Source organism: Topomyia yanbarensis, chromosome 3 (assembly GCF_030247195.1).
Source record: "Topomyia yanbarensis strain Yona2022 chromosome 3, ASM3024719v1, whole genome shotgun sequence".
NCBI classification, from domain to species: Eukaryota; Metazoa; Arthropoda; class Insecta; order Diptera; family Culicidae; genus Topomyia; species Topomyia yanbarensis.
The window spans coordinates 285,312,124-285,338,871 of NC_080672.1; the positions used below are offsets into that span (position 1 = coordinate 285,312,124).

Here is a 26,748-nt window from a genome sequence, read left to right on the forward strand (position 1 = left end):
CAAAAAACTGTTCACAGAAAAACTTTTATAACTTTTGAAAAAGTAAATAAAAAATTCTGAAAAAAATCATGAACACGCACAATACCTTTGCACATTAAATCTCAATGAGTTTTGAAGGATTGAAAACGTTTTTGGAGATTTATGTAGGTTTAGCTGAAAACCTGGTCAAGTCTCCCCATTCTCCCCTATATAGGAAATTCCATAGAACATGGAAGGCTTGTAGCGGCAGTACTGTGCTCCTACAAAAAAAGGAAAAACTGAAACCATTGGGCTCGTATTAGACCAAGGGGATAAATAACGTGGTAATATGAGAGAGGGTGAGTTAGTATTGGCCAATCTTCGCGTGACATAATTTATGAATGGTCCACAATGACACTTTTAAACTCAATGTTAATAGTCTATTTTATATTGTCGACAATATTCCCGACAGCCGGCTGTCCGGAGTTCAAGTTGTTTTCGAGGAAAAAAATCTAAAAACTTCAGTTTCCAAAATATATTCAGTCACATTCAGTGTGTCCAAAATATGCTTGGAACAATGTGCAAATTAGTGTGGAAGAGTCCGAAATGTGAAAAATTTATGCTGTGAAGACATGTCATTTTCGAGTTTATGTCAACGTATGAAACATCCATTGACAGTTTTCTTTCACTAACAGTAATTTTGGAGCAGACTCGTGCATGTATTGCATTAAAAAACATAGGCAAGTATTTTTTGACGTTCACGTAATTTCACTTCCTCTAGGGGTCCAAAATTGGTTACCCTAGTAGTTGTTCCATGCCTGTGTAGAACAGAGTTTAATTGCCAATAGAATCTTTGTACTATTATCTATTGTCCATCTGGAAATGGTACTATCCAAAACAAACAAGTTTTGTAGCGAAGTGTTGTACCAATCCTTTGTTTTAGCGATACTCACTATTATATATTATAGGAGCTATGCAGCCCCTATAATATGAAATGTTTATCAAGACGTCCACCTTGTGTAATGCCTTGGTTCGATTCTTACCATCGTCAACAGAATTAGAGGAGTTAACCCAAAAAAACGAAGCATTATTTTCGAAAAAAACACAGTTATGACGCGATTTTGTTAGCCACAAATTCCGAACAATTTTTTCTTTTTTTTAATCAAAACTGGTAAAATATACCAATAACCAACTTAAATTCTAATTACAAAGAAACGAGCTCAAAAAATTCACACGAACAACTGGTTTAAAAAATAGTGTTTTGTCAGCCAGAAACGTCCAAATACAAAGCATTTTGTTGTTCCAGTTCGATTTAGAGCACAAGCTTTGTCAGAAATCTTCAATAATTCTCTTTCTTTTAAATCTATCGTAAATTAGCTACGGCTATGATCGCATCAGTTTTAATAAATCGGGATCTTTCAATACTTTATTTTGATCGAGTTCAAAATCTGATCAAAAAGTAGATAGAATGAGGGGCAAACCAAATCAGGAGCTGACAAAATCAGGTCTTTGCTGTAAAACAAAGTTAACATAACGATATAAGATTATACAAGACATCTATATCGCAACAGCAATTGGTTTGGAAAACATGCCTTATAAGTAACGATTAACTTTCAGGATCGGCTTGCACTGGTATGTGTCGGGGTATAACTTTGGCGTCCGGAAAACCTTCAAACAGTGTGTTGAGTAGTAATATTTTGAGTAAAACCATTCATGAATGCAAAATCAACATACAGGATGTTGTGATGATACAGAGGTGATATACCGATTCAGTACTTCTGTCAACAAAGAATACGCAATAACCAACACAGTTAAGAGTTCAAAATACAATTTTTTGTTCAATTTTGGCTCCCAAATTAACACTGAAACAGATTCATAGGTTCCACCATTTCCATATTTTGATTATCAACAACATTTCATCTCGCTTTTGGCTCACAATATTTCACACGAAGCTACTGACCATAGGGTACGTCACCAAAAAAACACACCTTACGAACTAGAATGTATCATTAAACTAACGAAGCACATCTATTTTCCTTGCAGACAGTGTCGCACGCCGCAGAAATTTTCCCACATCCGGAGTCTGCGCATAGTACACGCACATACACTACAATACCACCCAAAAGGAAAACCAATCCACCCGTTTTGACAGTTACTGCGGCCTACAGCGGGGTCGATGTAAATCATATGGTGGTTGTGTACTTTCCGATCTGGTTGGAGAATAGCCGGTCAAATAAATTTACATTGAGGCATATTACTATAGGACATGCCATTCCATTGGGCGAGAAAAATAAAATAAAAATTGTTTTACGAATACTTCCAAACATGAAGACTAAAGCTCATACTATTTTAATTACCCATTACTGGAAAACCTAATTTATACAAAGTTCTGTTGTTTTCAGAAAAAAAACGTCCATAAATCATTGCCGTTGTGCTATCTTATGACAAACGCCATTTAGCACTTTTCGAGAAAAACAGTTTTTAAAGTTTGAGATTGGATAACTTTAAATTTATAAATGTTAGAAACTTTTTTTTTAGAACTTTGCGTGAAGCGAATTGATCAAAACTTTCGTACATTATAGTATATCATTTCAATAACATGCTGAAATTTTTCTATGCGAAAATATCGACAAACGACTGGGTGACGAAGCTTTTTGTAGAATGTCTCTGGAAAAACATTTGTAGAACGTCTCTGGAAAAACATTTGAATTGAATGGCAGCTACCACCGCAAATCATGTTTTTCCAGAAAAAAACAGCTTCGTCACCGAGTCGTTTGCCGATAACTTTGCATAGAAAAATTACAACATGTAGTTGAAACGATACACTATAATGTGCATAAGTTTTGATAAATTTGCTTCACGCAAGGTTCTAAAAAAATTCTCAAAAAAAGTGTTTTTTCTTCACGCTGAAACCTTTACCCCCCCCCCCTTTAAAATTTCAACCAACGTCGCTCGCATACGTGTCGTAAGTGTGTATTGATTATAAAATATGTATGACGTGTCACAAATGTGCACAGAAGATTTGATATAAAAATTATTCGTAAAATTTTATGTTATATATCACTATGCCCAATATTATACTTTTCTACACGGTAGCGGCAATATAAGTTACCAAATGATGGTATTGGAACACAAAGTTTTTACAGTTTTCCTCCTTTATTCGGGAAAACCAATAAATAAATGTTGGTTTCACTAACAATTTGGAGACAATATAATATCAATGTTATTATTGACAGGCGACTAGACGAAACAAATGTTCTTCTTGCATAAGGGTCAATTCATAAATTATGTATCGCTCTCAGGGAGAGGGTAATCAAATTGTGACATGTTGCGACAGATGGGAGAGGGGGAGTAACTAGAACTAGATCGTAATTCCGTAACGTAACGCGAAAGTAAAAGAACGTAAATAACGTAAAAGAGCTAGAACGCAACGTAACATATTTTTACTGAAGAAAATTTTGTTTTAAAGAATTTGTTACGTAATGGGGGAGAAGGGGATAGAGACATTTGTGACAATTTGTTACATGGGGGAGAGGAAGTCAGTTTTGGCCAGTTTTTGCGCTACGTAATTTATGAATGATCCCTAATTCATCATTACATTTCGTGCCCAGGGATGCGAGTAGTTTCGTGTCATGTGCTATTTCGCACCGAATTTCGTACGGAGTTTTGCACGGCATTTCCCATGAAATTTTCGGCGGAATCTCGCACGAAATTTCTGGTAAAATTTCACCCCTCAATACAATATTCACGGTAAAAAAAACATTACCCATTTTATGTATTCAAATTGCCCCTTTTTCGGAAGTTGTTCGAGCTGTCAAAAAAATGGGTATTTTTTTGTTTCTAACAATGAGTACTTTTTATCCATTTCACAACTACTCGATGTGGTAATGTCAATGGGTATATTGATCTTGATAATGGGTGAAAAATCCCTAAGCATTATTTCAAGCGAGTTAACCTGAAAACTAAGGATCGGAGTGGAACCTGCAAATTATCGCCCTGCATCGGAGTCCGTGGCGGAAACGGAACATTTCGGCAATGTTCCGAAAACAACGTCTGTTTAGACTACTGAGGATGTTGAAAATATGCGCCAGTTCGGCATTTTTAGAGCAGCCAAAAGTTCCAGCCATCATAAATATATCCAGTTGGCGGTTTTATTTTGTTAAGTAGTTTTAGAATAGGATTTCTATCTAGATTCCTATACTTTTATAAGGAAACAATAATGTGAAATGAATGTTATTTTATGTTTTTCTTTTAATTCAGAAATAATTCTATTGACAGTATTTTTCATTCTGGCGCGAATTTCATGAATGGGTATTTTTTACGCATTTTGTTGTAACAGTTCTGCGAAAAATAATGGGTTAAACATACCCAGGTTGACGTACAAGGTCTGTACTCATTTATGGGTACAAACGCTTTACCCATTTAGGGCTTGTTCAGGAGCGTTTTATTTTATATAGGAGTTTCAAAGTAGAACTGGAACTAAAACATTGACATCCCCAGCAGAGCGTTTTGTTTTATTATTTCGAACAGTTTTGTTTCAAAATTTAATTTAAAACTGTTATACGACGCCGTTCTATTTGTTGCTGATTTTAAAACACGTTTAGAACTGTGTTTTAAATACATGCAAAGTTTCCAGCACAGACACTTAGAACCGATAGACTGGGGAAAAATAAATTTGAATGCAGTAACGCTGAAGGCATGACGAGAAATGAATTTTAAACTGAATAGAACACTCGCTAAAACTGCTGCTGGGGATAGAAAGTTCCAGTTTTAAAATTTTCAGTTTTATATTATAGAACTGTCAAAATTATAAATCTAAAATTTAAACACTCCTGAACATGCTCTTAATGGGTTATTCCACTTTTATTGAAAATGAGTAGTTTTCTACGCATTAATGGGTACTTGATTTTATCAGTGTTGCCCAGGAGGCGATTAGTTTTAAGAATTTCACGTGGAATTTCGCGCAAATGTTCACGTGGAATTACGCGCAAAATTTAGCACGGAAATTCGCACGGAATTTCACGCGGAATTTCAGGTGAAATTTTACGCCTGAGTACAATAGATTCCAGGGAGACGAGTAGTTTTATGAATTTCACGTGAAATTTCGCACGGAATTTCGCATGGATTCTCGCAAGAAGTTCGCACGGAATTTCATACAGAATTTCGCACGGAATTTTACACGAAATTTCATGCAATATTTCAGCGGGATTTCGAACAAAGTTTCAGGTGACATTTAACCACCCAATACAATAGTACCCAGGAAGACGAGTAGTTTTTGTAAAATTTCGCACGGAATTTTCACGTGGAATTTCGCGCGGAATTTCTCACGGAATTTCGCACGGAATTTCAGGTGAAATTTCACCCCTCAGTACAATGGTTCCCAGGTGAGTAGTTTTAAGAAATTCACGTGGAATTTTGCGCAAATTTTTATGTGGAATTACGCACAAAATTTAGCACGGAATTTGGCACGGAATTTCAGGTGAAATTTTACGCCTTAGTACAATAGAGTCCAGGGAGGCGAGTAGTTTAATGTATTTCTCGTAAAATTTCGCATGCAATCTCGCAGGAAGTTCGCACGGAATTTCGTACAGAATTTTGCACGGAATTTTACACAAAATTTCACGCGGAATTCCGGCTAAATTTCGAACGAAGTTTCAGGTGATATTTAACCCCTTAATACAACAGTGCCCTCCACACCACCACCAATAAGGAATCAAATACCGATGAAGAAGGATTTGCAATAGCAACCCGTAAGCACAAACCATTAATAGGAACATCCGACCGTGAGCAACACGAATGCAGTACCGATGACGACATGGACATAAACGAAAACAAGAAATAAGACGGACCGAATGACCCCGAAGGTGCGGCAGACAACGCACCTAATATTTCACCACAAAGGAAGAGGATCTCAACACGCAGCAGTAAGATGCGTCAACAAGACCCGACGAACAGACTGTAGCGATACTTTTTCTGAAATTTCACCCCTCAGTACAATGGTGCCCAGGGATGCGAGTAGTTTTAATAATTTCACGTGGAATTCCGCGCGGAGTTGGAAACGAAATTTTGCGAAGAATTTCGCACGCAATTTTACGCAGAATTTCAAACGGAATTTCGAAGAAAATTTCACAAGGAATTTCGCGCGGAATTTTACCCGGAATTTCTGGCCACCAAGATTACACGATTTAGATTTGTTCCATTAGGTCTATATCTACGTCTACGTTACCTCAGAATCTGTATTTTAAATAAAATTCAAATAATACCTACTTACAGAAATAATGCGAAACATAAAATTAAACTTTATGTGAAATACTAAATAATTTCTCTGGTACTTCAAATAGAATTCAACGCAAAAATTTCCCATAACACTAACGTTGAATTCAATGAAGTGTGTCGACGATGACTATGACATTAATGTTTCAAAGATTTTCTTCCATTTAATTCCACTATGTTTTTATAGTTAGATGTCTAGACTGATACAAACATTGAAGAAGATTACAAGTAGTAATCGAAATACCGGTATCTGTTAAATAGTGAAGTGCAAGTGCATCTAACTATAAAAACATAGTGGAATTTAATGGAAGAAAATCTTTGAAACATTACGTACATTCCACTAAGACCTCCGTTCGCGTATATATTGTATGAAATTAACTTAAAGTTCAACGCCGGCAATGGCGCTGAATTCATCGTTATTGGCGGTAAAGTTGAATTCAACGTTAAAACCCTGTTCTGTACGCAAAATTATCCAGGTTGATGTCCGGCTCTCCCGTTTCAAGCCTCTCCCTGCGTGTCGTTTCGAACCTCAAAGACCACATGCTCCGGTGTCTCCTCGACATTCTCGCACTCCAGGCACAAAAGTGAGCGAACCGATGAAGATACCTCTCCGTGCTTTAAATTTACCCGCGTCGACAGGTTTGGGATGAGCCGGTAGGTCCACCTTCCTTTCTCCGTATTGTACCACTCCAGCTGCCACGTCGCCATCGAATCGATCTGCATTATTACAGCGATAACCCATACTACCTCCGATGATAGTCTTTTTTACGCACTCGCGACTCGTATGGCCATCAGCCGGAAGGTCCAGTTCAGTTTTTCCCTTAGTATTCTGCGCTGCACCCCAGGCAGGAATCCACATCGCAGTATCGAAGACGAAACACTACATAGCAAACATCTCTTGCTGCTTCTCGGACTGCCGACGTTTGGAAGCGCTGCGGCGATCTCCTCTTCGCTTCTGTTTAGATGCCGTCTCGTCACTCTTAAGCCCTATCCGAACTGCATACACTGTCGATACTCCTTTGCGGAAATCGAACTGCATCTTGGAAAGTCCGCGCTCACCCACCGTGCATTTCGTCAGCCTGCTATGGTGAATCTAGCTTACGTCGACAGAGAGCTCCCCGGCGAAGAAAACTCTCCCGATACCGTTTCTTCTTTCGTTTTTGCACCGCAACTTTTTGAGCCCTTTCGCTGAAATTACAGCAATTCAAAACTGTCAAAGTTTGCTGAACTATCAGTATGATTTGCTGGAACTCAGCAAAATTGCCATTCTTTCACTGATTGTTACAGCAATCAAATTCTATAGATTTGCTGATTTTCGTCAAAATAATGGGCTTTACTAAAAATTAGCGAAACAAAAATTGCAAAGCTGAACTCTTACCAAATCCAAAAATACAATGTCTACTCAACGGATCAGCCAGTAGGTGCTGAGGTCCATCCAGTGTTTCCGTGTGTTCCTACTCGTTCCAATCCCCGGCGGTGGATCTAGCCTACTCACGAGCTACCCGGTAGTGTGTCGAGGTCGAATGTCTTGTTCACTGGGGCCCCGACGACCCAAACCCAGTCCTACGTCGCGTACTACTCGACTGGTCCCCGGCGGTGAACCTAGTCTACACCGACGGATAGCTCCACGGCGGCGGACTTTCTCTCGAAATCCGATTTGTGGCTTCACAGCGACTTTCAAGATAATGGCGTGGTGGCTTTCCTGTGTATGTGAGCATGTGTGTGTCATTTAAACTCACACAAGTTTCTCAGAGATAAGTGAACTGTTTCACTTGAATTTTAGGTTGATTGGACCTTTGGTTCCGGAGTAACAGTTGAAGACTTCGGTCACATAGCAAATTCCAAAAAAAACTGGCACCACCATGATGTCCAAACGATGCAATATTTATTAGATTGCTTTTTTACTTTTCAACGACATTCAATTTGCTAGAGATTACTGGGTAAGGAAAGTTAAAAAAATTTAGAGCCATAGTACTCAAGTGAGAGCAAGGATGTGAAATATACGGATCGGAAACCTAGAAGTGGCAGGGTCATTAGAAACAGGATTAAAATCTTACGGGCTAATCTTTTGTCTTCTGTTGGCAGAAGTCGAGCTTATGCAGCATAACTACGAACAACTTAAGTCTACCAACATGTCTCCTGGTAAAGACAGACTAGTCTCCCTTTACCGTGAGAACCAACAAAAGAGAAGCCACGTAAGATCACCACTGAAAACCAATGCGTTAATGTCTTCTTGAAGAATATAACAGTCAGCTGCAGACGAGATAATTTTGTAGATTTTCAAATCCTCAGCGTACATCAGTGCCAAGCAGATGTCGTTGATGAAAAGCATAAAGATGAGTGGTCCTAAAATACTACCTTGCGGTACTCCAGAACAAATAACAAAAGCTCTTCAGTGTGAATCATTTAACTTGACAGGCTGTTCGATTTGAGAGTTACGAATGAAACCATTTCGTCAATCGTGCTGGGAAACCGAGCCTTTTATACTTTTCGATTGTAAGTGCGTGAGGCACATTGCCGAATACCTTCAAAAATTAAATAGATTGGGTTCATTTTTTTGCTTTTCCACATCCTGAAGTTGTCTGTTTACACAGCGCTGTTGAGACTTAGAAATGATCGATTGTAAAGCGTTATAAAGGGCGTTGTGCATAATCTTCCCAAAAACCTTTCCGAGGCAGATATACCACTATAGTTTTCCACTTTGTGTGTATTGCTAATTTAGTGAATCGATAGATTGAAACCTGTCGATCGATTGAAGATTAATACGAGGCGGAGGGTCAATGAACGAACACAGTCAGGCCCTACTCCATTTAAGGCGTCTACATTTTTTAAGATATCCAGAACTTCATTATTTTTAACGATAAGCGATGGCAGCCATATTTTATGAAATGGTATCTGATACAGAGTAACTGAGTGATTTACTGGAGTAGCCGTGCTGAATGCGCTTTGGAAAGTCTGCGAGAAGCTTTGCTGATTCATCCAGTGAATTGGCAGAAACATCGACAAACTGGACATCATTTGGTACTTGAGCATCTCTTCTAGTACCTAGTACGAAGGCTCAGAAGCAAAATGGATTCTGCTTAAGACTCGATTGCAATCGATTAACATATGCTCGATGGATGGTTACAAGGCACTCATTGTAGCGCATTTCAACCGAGCACAGACTTTTTCTGTTCTCCAAAGATCTGCGTCGAAAAAAATGTTTACGAGCTTTACGAGCGCGATTTCCGCGAGTTCACTAGAGCTGATTTCGGTTTGGAATTGCCCGGCAACGTTTACGGGTTACATCATCTGCTACGATGTCGTGGAACAGATTATCTAGCGATCAAAGTCGAATTCCGATCATTGTTCGTCAACAGGACTAATTTATTCGCCAATTTTTTAAACTGATGGTTTATTATGTTGTTCACTTTGTAAAACAATCACCGGAAGCATTCTATTCACATCTTCACCAAACGTCCAAATAAGGTTTGGTAGATTATAATCGCGAACAACAATAATCGAATTCTCAATATTCGCAGAATCGACAAGATGCTGCACGGCGTGGGAATGTGCAGTGTATAAATCAAATATTCAAAAAATTAAAAACCGATGAGCCGAGAAATGTACAGATTACTCTAAATTGCTCATTTCAAAATCTAATTAATGACTTTAGAGAAGACATTGAATACAGACAAATACAAATGAGTCAAACCACGTCAAGTGGGCCCCAAAATTTCCACAAAATCACAGATTTTCATGATTTTTTTTTTGTGTAGGGGTCATTGAGTGTAACTTTATGTATACATGTTTTGTTAAAATTGCTATTTTTGTTTAAACTTTTAAAAACAATAAAATTATAATTTTTTCAATTTCTTATATCTCAAAAACTACTCCATATAATTCAATGAAATTTTGCACACTTATTGAATGATGCTTCCACTTTCATATAAAAGTATATTTATGGAATGCTAGCTAATACCCATCGCGCGTTGCTGCGACTTTTAACAAAATATGAGAAAAACACAATTTGTTCCGAAGCGTCATCTCGCGGGCAGACAATCTCCAACCAATAGCACACAAACACGCTCCATAACATATACCTACTATGTACAAATTATTACGGCAAACGGATAAGCCGTTTGGGAGTCTATAAATCATATACATACGAACATTGACTTTTATATATATTGCTTTGTTTTAATAGCAATATTTTACATACATTTTTAATAAACAATTTAAAATATTTTCTTGTTCTCGGCGATAAAAAAAAATTAAAAATATGTCAAACGACGCGGAAAACGTTCACCTTCAATAATCTGGAAAGATATTTTTGTCTTTTTGTGTCTTTTTTATGAAGTGTTTTGTCACACGCCGCGCTCTTTCAACATTTCGATGATGCCCACGATAACGCACTAGCCACAGTCCATGCGAACTCGACCAACGGGCATGTTCAAACTTGCGTTCAGCATATTGCGGAATCTATCATTTAGCACACGGCAACTTCTGTTGTATAGCAAATGGTAACTTCTATTGTTTAGAACGCCATCAGTTCTATTGTTAGCATTTAGTTTAACATGTGTTAAATAAAATTATTATCATAAATGAGGTTTTCTAGTTGCAACGAGTGCGATATATATATATATATATATATATATATATATATATATATATATATATATATATATATATATATATATATATATATATATATATATATATATATATATATATATATATATATATATATATATATATATATATATATATATATATATATATATATATATATATATATATATATATATATATATATATATATATATATATATATATATATATATATATATATATATATATGTTGTGACCAAATCCTTAATAGCAATCTTGCAGAAAATGAAAAACCGTTTCTGCACTTCTATTATTTATTGTCACTAAAATACACGAACTGCCGAGCTATGGCTTCTACCTCAACTGGTGACTTTATTCGAACAGACTACTCATTCCTTCAGACAGATGACAATCAGCTAATATATGTGTATACGTTCATTCGAGAGTGAAAGAGCCGAACGGCTTACCAAGAAATGGTGCGATGAGCGGAACACTGGAAACGAAACTTCACAGGGTGGTACATTTTACCGTATGCATGACAGTGCCGACCAATAACTTCATCTGACCTACAACATCGCCACCACCTTGAAATGTCAGTTTCAATTATTTTTCGATGCGGCCTCGTTTGCACTTATTTGCGTACAACCGGGCGGACCTATCAGCTTCTAGCAGCATATTTCTTAAGATAATTTTAAACAACTAAGCGAATTAAGAAAAACTTAATGACTATATAAATTTTCTTCCGCAGTGCTGTGATCCGGATCATCATCTGTTGGGACTGGTTGTGGGATGTTTTCCTTTGTTGTGGATGTGTCTGCAGACGCTGTTTCATCACGCTGTGTTGGTAGCAAGCAGATTTTTACTACCGGTCGTTGAATGACGCCTTTAGCAGTTCGCAAAGTAACTACACGAGCGAGATCGTCGGGGCCAGGATGTATACTGATGATGCGCGCCAGCGGCCATTTTAGCGGCGCGAGGAATTCGTCGAGGATGACTACCAGCTGTCCGGGTTTAATGTTCGTGTTTGCTGAATGAACGCTCGTCTCGCGTTGCAGTTCCTGCAGATATTCCGTTCGCCACCTATGCCAAAATTGTTGATGCAGCAATTGCATTCGCTGATAATGGTCGAGGCGATTAGTTGGGATGCATCGGACATCCGGATTTGGCATTGAGTGTATCGCGTTTCCGATGAGAAAGTGCCCCGGAGTGAGCGAGTTAAGATCGTTTGGATCCTCTGTTAATGGTGTCAACGGACGGGAGTTCATGCTGGCCTCGATTTGCGCCAGCACCGTGCACATATCCTCGAATGAAAGTCTCGCGTTGCCCAATTGGCGGTGAAGGTGTTTCTTGGCTACCTTTACTGCTGCTTCCCAAAGACCCCCGAAGTGTGGAGCCTTTGGTGGGTTCATGTGCCAAGTAATTCCATCACTGGCAAGCTTGGATTGGATTTTGCAAATTTCGTTCTCATTTGATAGCAGTTGATATAACTCCTGTAGTTCGTTTTTTGCTCCTTGAAAATTCTTTCCATTATCGGAGTGAACGTGGGTGGGTAAACCGCGACGAGAAGTGAATCTCCGAAAAGCGGCTAGAAAGGCGGCGGTTGTTAGATCGGAGACGAGTTCTAGGTGCACCGCCTTCGTTGAAAAACATACAAAAACGCTAATATATGCTTTTGGTGGCGCGGCTCGTTTATGCGGTGCTCGTAGGTAAACTGGTCCAGCGTAGTCAACGCCAGTAACGGTGAAAGGTCTGCTTGCAGTGATTCGGGGTACGGGCAATTGACCCATACGCTGTTGGATTGGAACTGGATCTGCTCTGACACATTTAACACATGATCGTATAATGCTTCGCATCATCCGCCTTCCATTTAGGGGCCAGTATTCTTCACGCACAGTGGCTAGAGTGAGTTGGCCACCACCATGAAGTAACTTGAGATGGTAGGATGTGAGAAGTAATCGGGTAAATGGATGATAGCTTGGCAATAGAGCAGGATGTTTTGCGTGAAAGGATTCGTCAGATAATCTCAACCTACCCCCCACTCTGAGTGTTCCCCTCTGGTCTATGAAAGGGCTAAGTAATCGAACCGATGAATGTTTTGACACAGTATTTCCTCTTTTTAGGTCTTTCAGCTCATCATGGAATGCATCCGCTTGAGCAAGTTGTACCAAGTGTGATTGGGCATCCGATATTTGTTTTGCCGATAAACACTTGCCAGGGAGCAAATCAGTCGTAACGCTAGGATGCGTGCGAGTTTTAGAGCGCATGTTACCGACAAATCGAAGACAGTGCGCAGTTACGCGAATCAATTTATCAAGCGACGAATAGCGGGTAAACATTGGATTAACCCCCGGTTTGTTATGAATCACGGCGACGAAAACTTTTTTAACCTCTACGTTGTCGGTTAACGCCGGGAGCATTGTCGGAGCAGGCCATTCATTCTCTGCTTGACGAAGCCAGTGTGGGCCATGTTTCCATAAATCGCTTGAAAGGAAATCGTCCATTCTCATTCCTCGGGATATCAAATCTGCCGGATTTTCCTTACCGGAAATGTGACTCCATCGTGCGCCGTGAGTGCTGGATTGTATTTCAGAAACCCTATTGGCAACGAACATCTTCCATGTGTTTGGTGGAGACTGTAACCACTGGAGTACCACCGTCGAATCTGACCAAAATCGAGATTCGCTAATTTCGATTTGAAGAGCATTCACCACATGCGCATGTAGCTGGGCGCCAATGACAGCAGCGCAAAGTTCAAGTCTAGGCAGAGTAATTCTTTTCAAGGGGGCGACCCGAGACTTAGATGCAAGTAGCTGTACTCTTATGTTTCCTTTGGTATCGGCTGACCGTGCGTAGACACATGCTCCAAAGGCTGCTTCTGAAGCATCACAAAACACGTGCAGTTTAACTGAAGCATTCGGCAAGAAAGCATAGCGTTCGGTGCGAAATTCGGCAATTTTAGGAAGATCCTTATAGTACGCGTACCATTTCTCTTTGATAATCGTTGGAACTGGTTGATCCCATTCACTTTGCATCAACCACAACTCTTGCATAAGCAGCTTCCCACGTATCACAACTGGTGCTATTAGTCCAAGCGGATCGAAGAGCTGCGAAATGGACGATAAAATCGACCTTTTGGTTGCAACATCCTCGGGGTGCTTTACGTTGGAATCGAAACGAAGCATGTCGTGTTCAGGTTCCCAGCCTACTCCTAATGTTTTGACCGTTTCTTGGGAGGTGAAAGTAAGAGATGATTGTGTGCCTACTTGCTCTGGGGACAGGCCATGTAGAACTTCTAATTTGTTGGACGTGAATTTTCGCAGACTGAATCCACCTTTCTGAAGTAGCTCGATTAATTCGTCACGCAGCTGAATTGCCTTTTCAACCGATTGTTCACCGCCTAAACAGTCGTCTACGTAGAATCCTTTGCGTAGAATTGGCTCTGCGATGGGATAAGCCACACCTTCGTCGTCGGCTAACTGCTGCAAGGTGCGTGTGGCTAGAAAGGACGATGGTGCAAGTCCATATGTAACGGTCAACAAATCATAAGTTTGAATTGGGTCTGCTTCATTGAATCGCCACAATATTCGTTGGTATGGGGCATCAGAAGGATGCACTGAGACCTGGCGATACATTTTTTCAATGTCCGCAACCACAGCTACCAGGTACGTGCGGAATCGCAAAATTATCGACAGGAGGTCGTCCTGGACAACTGGTCCAACATAAAGTGAGTCATTCAAGGAAAAACCGGTCGAAGTTTTAGCGGATGCGTCGAATACTACGCGGACTTTCGTTGTAGTACTGGACTCTTTCAGCACGGGATGATGAGGAAGGTAGTAACCTTTGAAATTTTGCTCATCGTCCTTGGGGGTTTGGCACATATGGCCGAGAGTGAGGTATTCTTTCATGAAGTCGTGATACTCTTTCTTCAGTGTGGGATTTCGATCGAGCCTTTGCTCTAGAAGTTTGAATCTTCGAAGCGCCGCCAGTTTGGAGTTCCCTACCCTGGCATCAAAGTCCGGATGGCGTGGTAGGCGCACAGTATATCGGCCAGTACTGTCCCTTGTGACGGTTGATGCGTAGATAGTCTCACATTGGCGTTCTTCGACAGAATAATCCGAGTGCGGGGGAAGTTCCTCTATTTTCCAGAAGCGCTCTAAGTTTTCTTCGAGAGAAACGAGACAAGTTGTTGAAACATTGCACTGCACTTGATCAGCAGAGTTGGGAATATGATCACCTGAGCCTGCGACAATCCAACCGAAGACACTGTCAACTAACTCGGGTAAATCTTGTGCCAAATGCACGCGTGCAGCAGTTTTAAAGCAAGCAAAGAAATGTGGAAGGCCGATTATCATATCAACTTCTGCTCGCTTGTTAAAGTTTGGATCTGCCAGGAAAAGGTCCTTGGGGATGCTCCAGTTATCAATCGAAATATCGCTCGCAGGCATATCAGCTGTTACTCGCGGTAGGATCAAGAACTCTACGTCACGCGAAAAGTTTTCTTTCCTAGAGTGAATTTGGGTGAACACTGAGTCGGTGGAACGAACTGCGATACCACCTGGACCATGAAGCTGAACGTTCACCTTATTTCGCTTGAGCCGGAGAATTTGAGCCATTCGTTCGCTGATTATGTTGGGCTGTGATGCGCAGTCTAACAAGGCTCTAGCAAAATGATTTTGACCGTAGGCATCAACGATGATTAGAACTACAGTGAGCATAAACACATTCTCATTTCGTGCTGCGTGCGCGAGAATTTTCGACCCTTGAATTTCGTTGATAGCCGCGATTGATTGCGGTGTGAAATGCTCGATAGTTGACGTTGCCACGTTTATTTGTGCTGAATGCTGTGAATTTCCACCCGTGTTGCTATAGCCTCGATTCTGGGGAACATAAGAGTTATCAACGTAACCTGGGTGTAAAAGTGTATGGTGACGTTTTCGACAAATGTGACAACTAGTCTGGCAGGGACAGTTGTTGACGAAGTGGTCATTATAAAGACAATTGAAGCACAGCCTCTTTGTGCTCACCATATTCATTCTTTCGTGTAAAGAGAGCCTTTTCAATTGCCCCATGATGGCTGTCGGACGGATTGGGGAGTTGACATTCGTAGCTTCTGTTACCGCATGTGTAGACAGCAGTAACTCAGTTGGACGCTTGTATCGTTGACTGACTCCTGAAGATCCAGAAATGGATGGTGTTAAAACGGATTGCGCAGAATCGTGATTTACCGAAATCGATTCTAACACCCGCATGCGACGCTGAAGGAATTCGACCAGTTTTGGGTAAGAGGGCTCTTCCAGAGTAGAAGCGTGATCTTCCCACATATTGAGAGTCTCATGATGTAGTCTTGTGCAGAGCAAGTGTTCCAAAATTGTACTCCAGGCATCCGTAGGCTCTCCCAATTGCTTTAGCACCTTTATATGCCTTTCAAAGTCGTCCACGAGGCCGTGCAAAGCGACAGCAGATTCTTCCCTCATCCGTGGTATTTCTAGTAGCGCTTGCATGTGTCGTTTTTTTAACAAGTACTCGTTGGAATATCGAGCTACCAAGGCGATCCAGGCAAGAGGATAGTTGGCTGCGCTGATGGGTATCGACTCGATTACCTGAGATGCCTCCCCTTTGACAGCTGCCTTTAAATAGTGGAATTTTTGTATGGCAGCTACGTCGGGATTTGCGTGAATTAGCGCAAGAAACGTGTCATGAAAGCCAAGCCACTCCTGGTAGTCACCAGTAAATTCAGGAAGAGATATTGTCGGCAACTTTAGACCAGAGAGACCAGAGTGAATTTGCGGTGGGGGGTTTAGAGGGAGCTCATTTATAGAATTAATTGCTGGAGGCAATTTACCAAGCAGACCAGCTTTTATTTCGAAAAGTTTGGGTTCGAAATCAGACCTGAACTGCAAGTTTCTCACCATCGCTTCGTTATCTGTTTCCATCTCCTCCAGAGCCGTTTGAGTATCCTCCAGACCTTGCCATAAAACTTCTAAATTCTCCAACCGAATGGCCACTTGCAGAGCATCGCGGTCGGCCACGTACCCCTGTAGAAACTGCTGGGCTCGGCTCAGTGACGCAAGCAATGTCGTTCGCCGAATGCTGAGCTGTTGCTTACTCTTAGCTCCATCCATCATGAAAAGCCGAAACAGGTGCCGCAGCGCCCGCACCACTCGAGAATACTCGGCCTGTGAATATAAGACCCGATAGCACTGGCGGTGGAAACTAGTGAGCTTGGAAAGGTACTAACCTGACCAAGGCAACAATATGCCTTGAAATTTTCAAGAAGTTGCTCCGAACCGACTCGAAAGTAGATAGATTTCTACACGTATCGAAATTGCCAGCGACCGAGGACACTCAACAGTGTTGGGTTGGCAGCGATTTACACACTACGAGACCAGTAGTGTCCTTCAGTGAACGGTAACGCCTGTAGCTTCCAACCGTCAGCGACGTTGAAGGGAATCCGACAGAAAGTAGAAAAAGATCTAAACGTACCAGCATAGATTGTACAATATGTTGGACAGCTAATTACCTGCTGCCTAAATCAATTAGGCCTTGTAATATTTATGATCGACAGCAGTAAAAAACGGTTGGCTTCCACGAAGTAGTGTGATGGCGGCCCCTTTCTTCCCATGAACAATTGGTTGCTTTGTCCCAATAACGGCGTCTCGTGATGGCGGATACGGTATGGCTCGGTACAATGTCGGGCGATGTTGTAATGACGGTAAATTGCCACGTACAGGCCGTAGAATCCTGGTCACGGCACCAAATTATGTTGTGACCAAATCCTTAATAGCAATCTTGCAGAAAATGAAAAACCGTTTCTGCACTTCTATTATTTATTGTCACTAAAAGACACGAACTGCCGAGCTATGGCTTCTACCTCAACTGGTGACTTTATTCGAACAGACTACTCATTCCTTCAGACAGATGACAATCAGCTAATATATGTGTATACGTTCATTCGAGAGTGAAAGAGCCGAACGGCTTACCAAGAAATGGTGCGATGAGCGGAACACTGGAAACGAAACTTCACAGGGTGGTACATTTTACCGTATGCATGACAGTGCCGACCAATAACTTCATCTGACCTACAACAATATATATATATATATATATATATATATATATATATATATATATATATATATATATATATATATATATATATATATATATATATATATATATATATATATATATATATATATATATATATATATATATATATATATATATATATATATATATATATATATATATATATATATATATATATATATATATATATATATATATATATATATATATATACAGGGTGTTTGGTTCATGGTTAAGAATCTCTCGGGAGGTGATAGACTGCCATATTTGGAGAAAAAAATTGTTCTACACATACCATCAAATCTCAACCGTTACAGAGTTATTGAACTTTTTGTGTAAAAAACTTATTTGTCTTAAAATACCTCTAGCTTAAAAAGTATACTTTGTATTTTAAATTTTTCAGTTCCATTCGAAAGGTGAGAAAATTTCCTATTGAATGGTGTTTTCATATTTTTAACTAATTAGTTCTAATTACTTTTTAACTGTAAAGTAGTTTAAAGTTAGTGTTTTTGAGGAGGATTTTCCTAATTTTCTCGAAATAATGAAGTATGATTATAGCAATATCCATTATTCAAAAGTTGGGTTTTAGGACGATGCATGATTTGTTCTTGGACGTCATATTTCTATCTCTTCTCATTTCTTTGTAATTTCATTACTATACTTTTCCTGTAACCGACTTGCAAGTGCTTAAAAGACTCTAATCTAAAAAATATGCTTTATATCGTTATTAACAAGATTTCATTGGAAAGCTGAGAAAATGTCCTATCAGTGTATGTACAAATATCTTTTAGTTAATTGTGATAAATGATTTTTTACTAACGAAATAACTCAAAATTTGTGTTTTTTGGAGAGATTTTTAATTATTCTAATTATTAATCAGCAAAATCTATCGTAACTATTGTTCATTTGATGCCCCTTAATGTTCTCTATAACTTTTATTAGACACTTTGTCTATATCTCTTTTCATTTTGCTGCTATTCAATAGTTAACACAGCATGAGCTCCCTACAAATGTAGTGGGTTCGAAATCATTATTTTTGCATATGAAACGATGTGATAAAAACGATTTTGCGTCGAAACCAAAAGAGATAATTGAATGGAGTCAAAGAAAGAACTGTAGAACTTGCTGAGATGCATTATTTCCATGATAATAATGGTGATGTTTATTATTTACTATTTTAAGAAAATTAAAGAAAATGCCAATAATAGCACTAACTTTAAACTAATTTACTTTTAAAAGAATACTAAATTCACTTAACTGAAAGGTATTAATACATTTTGCACACAGCGCCGAAAACACAAAAATATTTTAAATTGTTTATTATAAATGTGTGTAAAATACTGCTATTAAAAAAATATTCTGCGACTTTGTGGAAATTTCGAGGCCCACTTGATGTGGTTTGACTCAGATTTTTTATAACGAGGATACAGATTTTCAACAAAATCATCTGGCAGCTCTGATGAACGGCAGCTCTGGTCGAATCTGAAATATTGAGTTATTTTGAATAAGCGTGTAAAATTGCTATCCGTCAAATGACAGCTGTATTCATAAAGTACGATTTACACGGCACGTTGGACTTCCGTCACCAGTACAGTTCGTCAACTGAACATTAAAATTAGTTACATGTCAAGTACATGTAGTTAAAATAAGGTTTTTAAACATATCAATGGCAGAGCATGTTTTGAAGTACACAACGTGTGAATGGGCACAGGATAAGCGCATTTTACTCATGCTGACGGAACGGTGACATGTCGTTGACATCGTTGACATACCCTTCCGTTACCGTTCTCTCCCATTGACGGTATCGTATCGTCTGAATGGGGCTGAAAACAGAGCAAACAAAACATTGCTTACTCCCGGTAAAAAAGAAACAGTGCCGAATTATTTCGTGAGGAAAACAAAAAAAATGCACTGTAAAACCGGTTGAGGTTAGATATTTCGTGAGGCAAACAAACCAAACTCCTTTGGTTGGAGTTTGCATCTGTGGTTGTAAATGAGCTGTCAGAAATCTTAATTCGAAGTCGCTTCCTTCAATAAATTGTTGATTGTGCTGGGGCAAGTAAATTTTTTGACCGGTTTCATAAAAAAGTATATCTTCAAAAAATCAATTAATTTGAATTAACAACTGCAACTAATTAGTAAACAAGCTGTAGACCGTGATAGTATATTTTTGTTCGGTTTTCTACATTCGGTACGAGGTGAGTTCATAGACAAATAATATAAATTTAATGTCAGCTAACACATCGCCAATATTGCAAAATTTAGCTTCAGCATACAAAAATTGAATGATTGTTACCTAGATTACCATAGGTTTTGCCAACTGGGTGTACACGACGACTTAAAACCACTTTCCAATTTGTCTACAGTTTCGGCTGTTTTTTCTTTATACTCTTCATATGTAGCGTCTTTTTGAGGTTCATGATTGACATCTTATGGTCGACCATAAGATTTTGTTTGGTCTAAATGTAAATCCGGTAAATCCATTTTGCCTTGATCTGGCCTATGGTGTACTAACGAAACCAACAGGTTATCTTAAGCTAAAAAATTACCATGTAAACATTTAAAGTGCCTATTCCTAGACAATTGGCAAACGCATATCATAATGATTCAATTATAAGCTTGAACTTTAACAAATTGATCCCAATTTTTGATAAATAATAAACGTTTGTTTCGTCAGCACAGGTTCGGCTAACTATGATACGAGATATCCCAGTTGTAATGTCATCATTGAATAAAAACTCTCCCTTACCTACAATGAATACAAAGCAAGTAGACTACAAGTAAGTGTTTTGATTAATTTAGGTTTTTGAGAACTAGTAAACATCTTTTTTCCTCATTTTCAGAGCAAAGAATGTAAAGGGAATGCCAGAACGTTTTTTATTTGAATGTTCGATTAAACTAGGTATGAAACCACTTTCCTCAGCAATGGCGGCAATACTATTCCATCGTTTTTTCCGAGAAGTAGACGAATCGGAATACGATCCTTATGTAAGTACAACCATTCATAACAATAGGAATGAGCACCACCTTAATACTCAGTATATCATTTTGAATTACATTTTCTACCACGAGGCTGCTGCATCCCACAGTAGCTTTTTAGCAATAATACACAGAAATCTATTACGTGGTCTACTCTCAAAATGTTCTATTTGATTAACAAATTACATGCACAGCGTTTTATTTTTACATTGACGCCACTACACAGGTGTAGTGTAAAAAGTGGTACACTTAGTACCACTAATATTGTAAAAGGTACAGCGTTTTGAACGAAACAGACGAGATACGAATTACACGCGGCAAAACGGTCTCTTTTTCTCGGAACGAATCATTCGGGCACTGTTACAGAATGTTACAACCGCACTTTAAGATGCATACAAACAATTACAATATAACTCCATTTGAACATATCTACTAGGCACATCTTATTAAACTGGTTTTCATTCATTACCGTCGAATTTTTCGCGGAACAAATTATATTAATACTTTTGGCCAGTGTTTTGATACGAATACTCCGCGGACGAGGCAACAGGACATGCCACAAAATATTCACTGTGGATTTTGTTTTAGCTATACTAATATCAACAGCGTACGAATAGCTAGAACAAAATCCACAGTGAATATTTTTTTGGCGTGTTTCCTATAGTCTCGTCTGCAGACAACTTTAAGCATGTTCCTTTATCGATTATTTTAAATCATATATTACTGTTAATGAAACAAGTTTCCCATAATTCCCATTTAGCATACGTTTGATTTATTGATCTACAATATTTGGTTTCAATCTTTTCAGATGATTGCTTCGTCTTGTCTGTACCTTGCTGGCAAAATAAAAGATGATGCGGTCAAAATTCGCGACGTCATCAATACAGCTCATAATACCATTAATCGTGACCCACAGCCACTGGAACTAGGAGACGAATATTGGTCTATGCGAGACTCAATCGTACAAGCCGAGTTGTTCATCACGCGTATCCTGAAGTTTGATCTGACAACGGTGCACCCGCACAAATACATGCTGCATTACATGAAATCAATACAAAACTGGTTCGGTGTAAAAGAGTGGAGTTCTTTACCAGTAGCCAAGACAGCTGCATCATTTCTTCAAGATTTTCATCACAGTTCAAAGGTGCTTGATCATAAACCGGATCACATTGCAGTTTGTTGTTTGGCACTTGCTTTTCAGGCGTACGGTGTACAGGTGCCGCTAACCGAAGAAACCGACGAGGAAACTGCATGGTACAATGTAGGTTTTTATCTGTATTCGATAACATCAATCAAATAAAACATTTATCGTTTTCAGTTATTTTGCAAGGATTTAACTCGGGAAAAGCATTGGGAAATAATTGAGGACATCATGGAAGTATATAATGCTGAAGCTGAAATAGACGAAGACGACGATTAAGAATGGGTATGTCCAGACTTACTATGCAGCAATTTCTGACAGCGTTACTATGATCACTGCTAATATAATTGTATTTTTAAGCCATATTCCGCGTTTAAAATCGTCTGTAACATTTTAGATGAAAAGTATTACGCAAACTAAACTTACGTGCAAGTCGTACACCGAGCATGTTTTCAGAAGAGTGCTTCCCTGAAAATATCCACAGATAATGGTCAAACAACCTAAATATTGTTTGTAAGTGTGCAGAACGTGATAGTGTTTTCGAGCCGGGATTGGATAATGTCGTTTTATTCGACTTATGAACGCTGAAACTGAACATCTACCGTTAAGTATCTACTCATTCAAAGGTCCACCCTGAAATGATTGCATTTCCTCCATTCATTGATGAAATTAATCATTATTTCACTTTACGTATAATAAGAAAAAAGAAAAATTATATTAAATCAAGATTTATGGTTAATATTGTGCTATGTAAATTGGAAAGAACTTTCAATCTTAGGACTCGACATGTCCAACTTTTCCATCGTTAATGTTGTGATTTAAAAATACCAGAGGGGACCTAAACAGAGTTGTCCAAATATAACCTGAAATACAAATCTGGAATAGGACAATCGTTTAGATCGATAAAAAATAAGAAAAAGTTTCCAAAACATTAACAAAGGATGACGTCCTTAAGTTCATCAATCTTGCTAAGAGTATTCCAAGAGTGACTAGACATCAGAAAACGACAGCAGCCAACGGGTAATTAATCGTGGAATCTATCATCTGCCCTGGGATTACATCAAAGTATTATTTCCTGGGAAGGCTGAAGTACGATTTACACAATACTCGACCTAGTTCCCGGCGGTGGACATAGCCTAACCAACGGGCCAGCCAGTAGGTACTGAGGGCTGTCCAGCGATTCCGGGTGGAGCGTAGCTCCCGGTTCACTGGCGATCCAACGACCCACTGCTAACTCCCCGGTTGTGGATATAATCTTTTCACGAGCTACCCGGTAGGGTGACAAGGTCGGTTCGGCGATTCCGGTGAAGCCTCACATCCGGTTCACTGGCGCCCCGACGACCCGAACCCGGTGCTATCTCGCGTACTACTCGACTGGTCCCCGGTGGTGAACCTAGTCTACACCGACGGAGGGTTCGCCGGCGGCGAAATTTCTCCTGAAGCACGATTTGTGGTTTCACGGCGGCTCTAGCCGATGGCGCTACTTTGTTGGTCCCTTTGCCGCTGCAGAGCTCGGAAAGTACACTCGTAATCACTCTGTTGACAGCGTCTCAGGTATGCTCGTCGTGGCATATTGTAAACCGCCACACCAGGTATACCCTACGAACTTCTTCGAACCTAGAGCATTTGAGGTCCACGTGTTCCGGTGTCTCTTGCACGTTCACACACTCTGGACACAGGGGTGACGAAGCATGTCGAAACCGATGCAAGTACTTCCGGAAGCATCTGTGCCCGGACAAAAACTAGGTTAAGTTTACCTCTCCATGCTTCCTATGCACCCAAGCTGACACATTTGGGATGAGACGGTGGGTCCACCTTCCTTTCTCCGACTTGTTCCACTTCTGCTGCCACTTGGCCAACGAATCCGTTTGGACCATTCGCCTTGCATTTCTTGCATTTCCCCATTGGTAGCCAGAGTGATGCAGAAGGTAATCATCCCAGAAATTACACATATCGCCTCCGGCGATATCGTTTTTACGCACTGGCGACACGAACAGCCATTAGACGGAACGTGCTTAACAACTTCGTCCGATACTGCTTTGAGTTCAGCGCAGCAGCCCGTACCGGTACGCCATACCTCACTTGCTGACTAGCACTATCTCGGTCTTGTGGTGAGTCAACTGCAACTTGACGTCGGCCATCCAGGTATTCACGATGCCTATTGCCTCTGCCGTCAGCATCTTCCCCTCCTCAAGGGTTTCGCCCGTTATCGACAGGTCAACTCCGTTGTGCATTATATTCCAGAGCGTTGGGCCAAGTACGGAACCCTGCGATATTCCCGCCGTGACCATTATCAATCTCTGCTCCATCAGTAGATCAGTACTCTGTTCTGAAAGTCACTTTTCAGGACCTTCAGGTCTCCTTCTGGAACCTGCTTCTGTGCAGCGCTACGGCGATTCCTGTTGAACGCATTCTGCACGTCGATCATAACCACGGCATAGTAGCGATTACCCCTTCTCTTTTGCTTCGACGATTTCTCCGCGTTCGCGATGACTGCGGATGGCGTCCACGATCGATATCCCTTTCCAGAATCCGAACTGCCTTTGCGATAGTCCGTTCTCACTTTCAGCGTAGTTCGTCAACCTGTTGAAAATGATTGTCGCCGACGCAAAAACACAAACAGCTGTTCGCAGCGAGCAAAACCGTTCAGCATGATCAAAACAAACCTCCGCAACATAGAACACTTCGTTCTGACCTAAAAAGGCTGAAGATAAGGGGCCATACACTAATTACGTGAGGGCATATGGGGAGAGGGGGAGTTTCAAAATATCTTACAAATTCTTATCTGAGGGGGAGGGAGGGTTTGTCCTTTCTTATGTAATATCATAAAACAAGTTTAAAAAATTAAATCCACTTTTAATAAGAAAAGGGAACTATTTTCATTTGTATCATGAAATCCATGTATATCAAACAATATGAGTAATTTTTTGGTTCTTGGTTGTACATTGTTCTGTTCGGGAACTGGAGTCACAATATGCCTTACAAGTTAAGAAGTGTTGATACCCTTCGTGTTGTTAGACCGACTTTGTTCTTTTCAAACGTTCGATTCAAATCCGCAGGGTATCTGGAAAATGTTCTAACATGCGATTGTCAAAGATCTTGAATGTCGAATATTTGAACTGTATTTTAATTCAAGAAAATTCGAAGATGGTTAACTCGGAGCTATGCGTACGATAAGCGTCACAGCTGGAACTCAGAATAGATTCATGCCAGAAGAGGTTATAAACTCTTTTAAATTCTACATTGCAAGAAAATAGATTCAAAGGAAGTGGAATATAGCAAAGCAGATCATGTGGACCAAATTGGAGTTACTGGTTAGTTGACAACAGTTATTCTTTCTACTGGGCGAGATTAGCATGCAATTAAAATTCTGCAGATGATTACAGTTAAATTTTGTTATGAGTTTTCTTGTAATAATTCTATACATATCGTTTTCGCTATCTTATTATTTGATGAATGAACAATTCGATTTTTTAATTACGATTATCATGATAAGATCTTAGGTAGAGGGAGGGGGAGTTTACCAAAATCTTACGAACTCTTATCTGGGGGCGGAGGGGGTGGTTTAAAAGCTCTAAAAAAGCATTACGTAATTAGTGTACGGCCCCTAACAGTCGAGTGCGCCCAACGATGAGTCAATGCGCGTTCACGCAGGGGTCATATATGCTTCGTCGGTATTCTCGGTGCCGGTCACAGCGCATTCGAGGATAGTAATTATATCGATATTTGCCTTCGCGCGGTGGCTTGGACAATAAAACATTGGTGCAGAGTGGACAATAAGATTTGTTGTTAACATTCTGTACCAAAACAAAATAAAATCGATTCAAAAATCGATTATTTGTAAATAGCTAGCTTTAGGAAAGTAGGTATATTAACCAAAAAATTGTATAATAAAATCAAGTTGAAATCGAGCAATCGACAGTATTACTTCACTCCAGTCACAAATCCTTTACTTCGTGTCCAGACCCTGGAGTTCTTCGTTGGTTATTCCACCTTGATAAATCCAAAGCCAAATTACTTCCTTGTTTGTAACGCAAGCGGGGAAGCAAATTGTTTTACGACCAGAATTAGTATTGGTTTGTTACGCAGAGCGATACTAACTGGACGAGGAATTCCCGGCTTATTAAGCTATAGCGTGTGGTATTTGTAACACAGGTTCCACAAACTATACTTAGTCTAGAATTAAAAGTGGCTTGTACCGCATGACGCTTCTAACTAGACCCAGCACCCCTTCTGCGGCGTAAGATCGTTCTGCGGAACGATAATGACCCTTTCCAGAAGTTTATCAAGAGTATCCAGCAGGCATATAGGCCGATACGATGCTTGATCTCTTGGTGGATTCCGTGGTTTTGGCAGCAATACCAGCTTCTGGATCTTTCCTCTGTTTGGAAAGTAGCCTTTGCCCAGGCATTTCTGTAGAACTAGCCTGAACATGTCCGGAAACGCCAAGATCGCGGTCTTCAGTGCCACGTTGGGGATACCGTCCGGTCCGATATCTTTCTTCGCTTTCAGCCATTTCGCTACTATAAGGAGCCCGTCGGTCATGCAGTTGTCTCGTGCTTCGGGAAAAGACCCTCCACGATAATTTTCAATTTGCCAGCGCACTTTTCAGCTGGCCTTGTTGGACCCTTAATTTTAGCCATCACGACACGGTAAGCGTTGCCCCAGGCAGGCAGGCCTCACGGTGAATGCTGAGCCTTTCGTTGCACCATTATGCC

The 26,748-nt window shown here is 40.0% G+C and overlaps 3 protein-coding genes across 18 annotated transcripts in view; 1 reads left to right on the forward strand and 2 right to left on the reverse strand.

The window, feature by feature from the left end:
- LOC131693064 (uncharacterized) overlaps window positions 1-2,037 on the reverse strand; it is a 94,275-nt gene extending 92,238 nt beyond the window's left edge. For 9 of the 13 annotated variants that reach the window (XM_058980555.1, XM_058980559.1, XM_058980556.1 and 6 more), the window contains exon 1: window positions 1,947-2,030. The gene's annotated coding sequence lies outside the window, so the exon portion shown is untranslated. Of the gene's footprint in view, window positions 1-1,692; window positions 1,868-1,894 lie in introns of those variants that run through there. The other 4 variants (XM_058980543.1, XM_058980546.1, XM_058980550.1 and 1 more) reach the window with 4 other exon arrangements.
- Window positions 2,038-11,540: 9,503 nt separating this feature from the next.
- Window positions 11,541-17,310, reverse strand: LOC131687963 (uncharacterized). The gene is made up of 3 exons (XM_058972069.1): window positions 17,305-17,310; window positions 15,846-16,997; window positions 11,541-15,698 (listed from the first exon to the last, which is right to left on the reverse strand). Exons 1-3 carry the CDS (start codon window positions 17,308-17,310, stop codon window positions 11,541-11,543), a joined length of 5,316 nt encoding a protein of 1,771 aa, XP_058828052.1.
- Window positions 17,311-19,913: 2,603 nt separating this feature from the next.
- LOC131692103 (cyclin-Q) lies at window positions 19,914-22,769 on the forward strand. Of its 4 annotated transcripts, none has more exons than XM_058978973.1 (6): window positions 19,914-20,108; window positions 20,588-20,690; window positions 20,754-20,898; window positions 21,698-22,150; window positions 22,208-22,315; window positions 22,391-22,769. In XM_058978973.1, the coding sequence occupies exons 2-5, from the start codon at window positions 20,605-20,607 to the stop codon at window positions 22,307-22,309; spliced, it is 786 nt and encodes a 261-aa protein (XP_058834956.1). In that variant the 5' UTR covers window positions 19,914-20,108; window positions 20,588-20,604; the 3' UTR covers window positions 22,310-22,315; window positions 22,391-22,769. The 4 variants fall into 4 exon arrangements, with proteins under 4 accessions (XP_058834956.1, XP_058834954.1, XP_058834955.1 ...); XM_058978971.1 differs by having other exon boundaries at window positions 22,428-22,769; XM_058978972.1 differs by having other exon boundaries at window positions 20,593-20,690; window positions 22,208-22,769.
- The last annotated feature ends 3,979 nt before the right edge of the window (window positions 22,770-26,748 follow it).

Excerpts from the sequence above, each read along its gene's own strand:
- LOC131687963 (XM_058972069.1), bottom strand. Across the intron at positions 15,699-15,845 it reads TACACGAAAGAATGAATATG|AATCGAGGCTATAGCAACAC; the intron begins GTGAGCACAAAG and ends TATGTTCCCCAG.
- LOC131692103 (XM_058978973.1), top strand. The coding sequence starts at position 20,605 with ATGATACGAGATATCCCAGTTGTAATGTCATCATTGAATAAAAACTCT. Across the intron at positions 20,899-21,697 it reads AATCGGAATACGATCCTTAT|ATGATTGCTTCGTCTTGTCT; the intron begins GTAAGTACAACC and ends CAATCTTTTCAG. Across the intron at positions 22,151-22,207 it reads AGGAAACTGCATGGTACAAT|TTATTTTGCAAGGATTTAAC; the intron begins GTAGGTTTTTAT and ends TATCGTTTTCAG.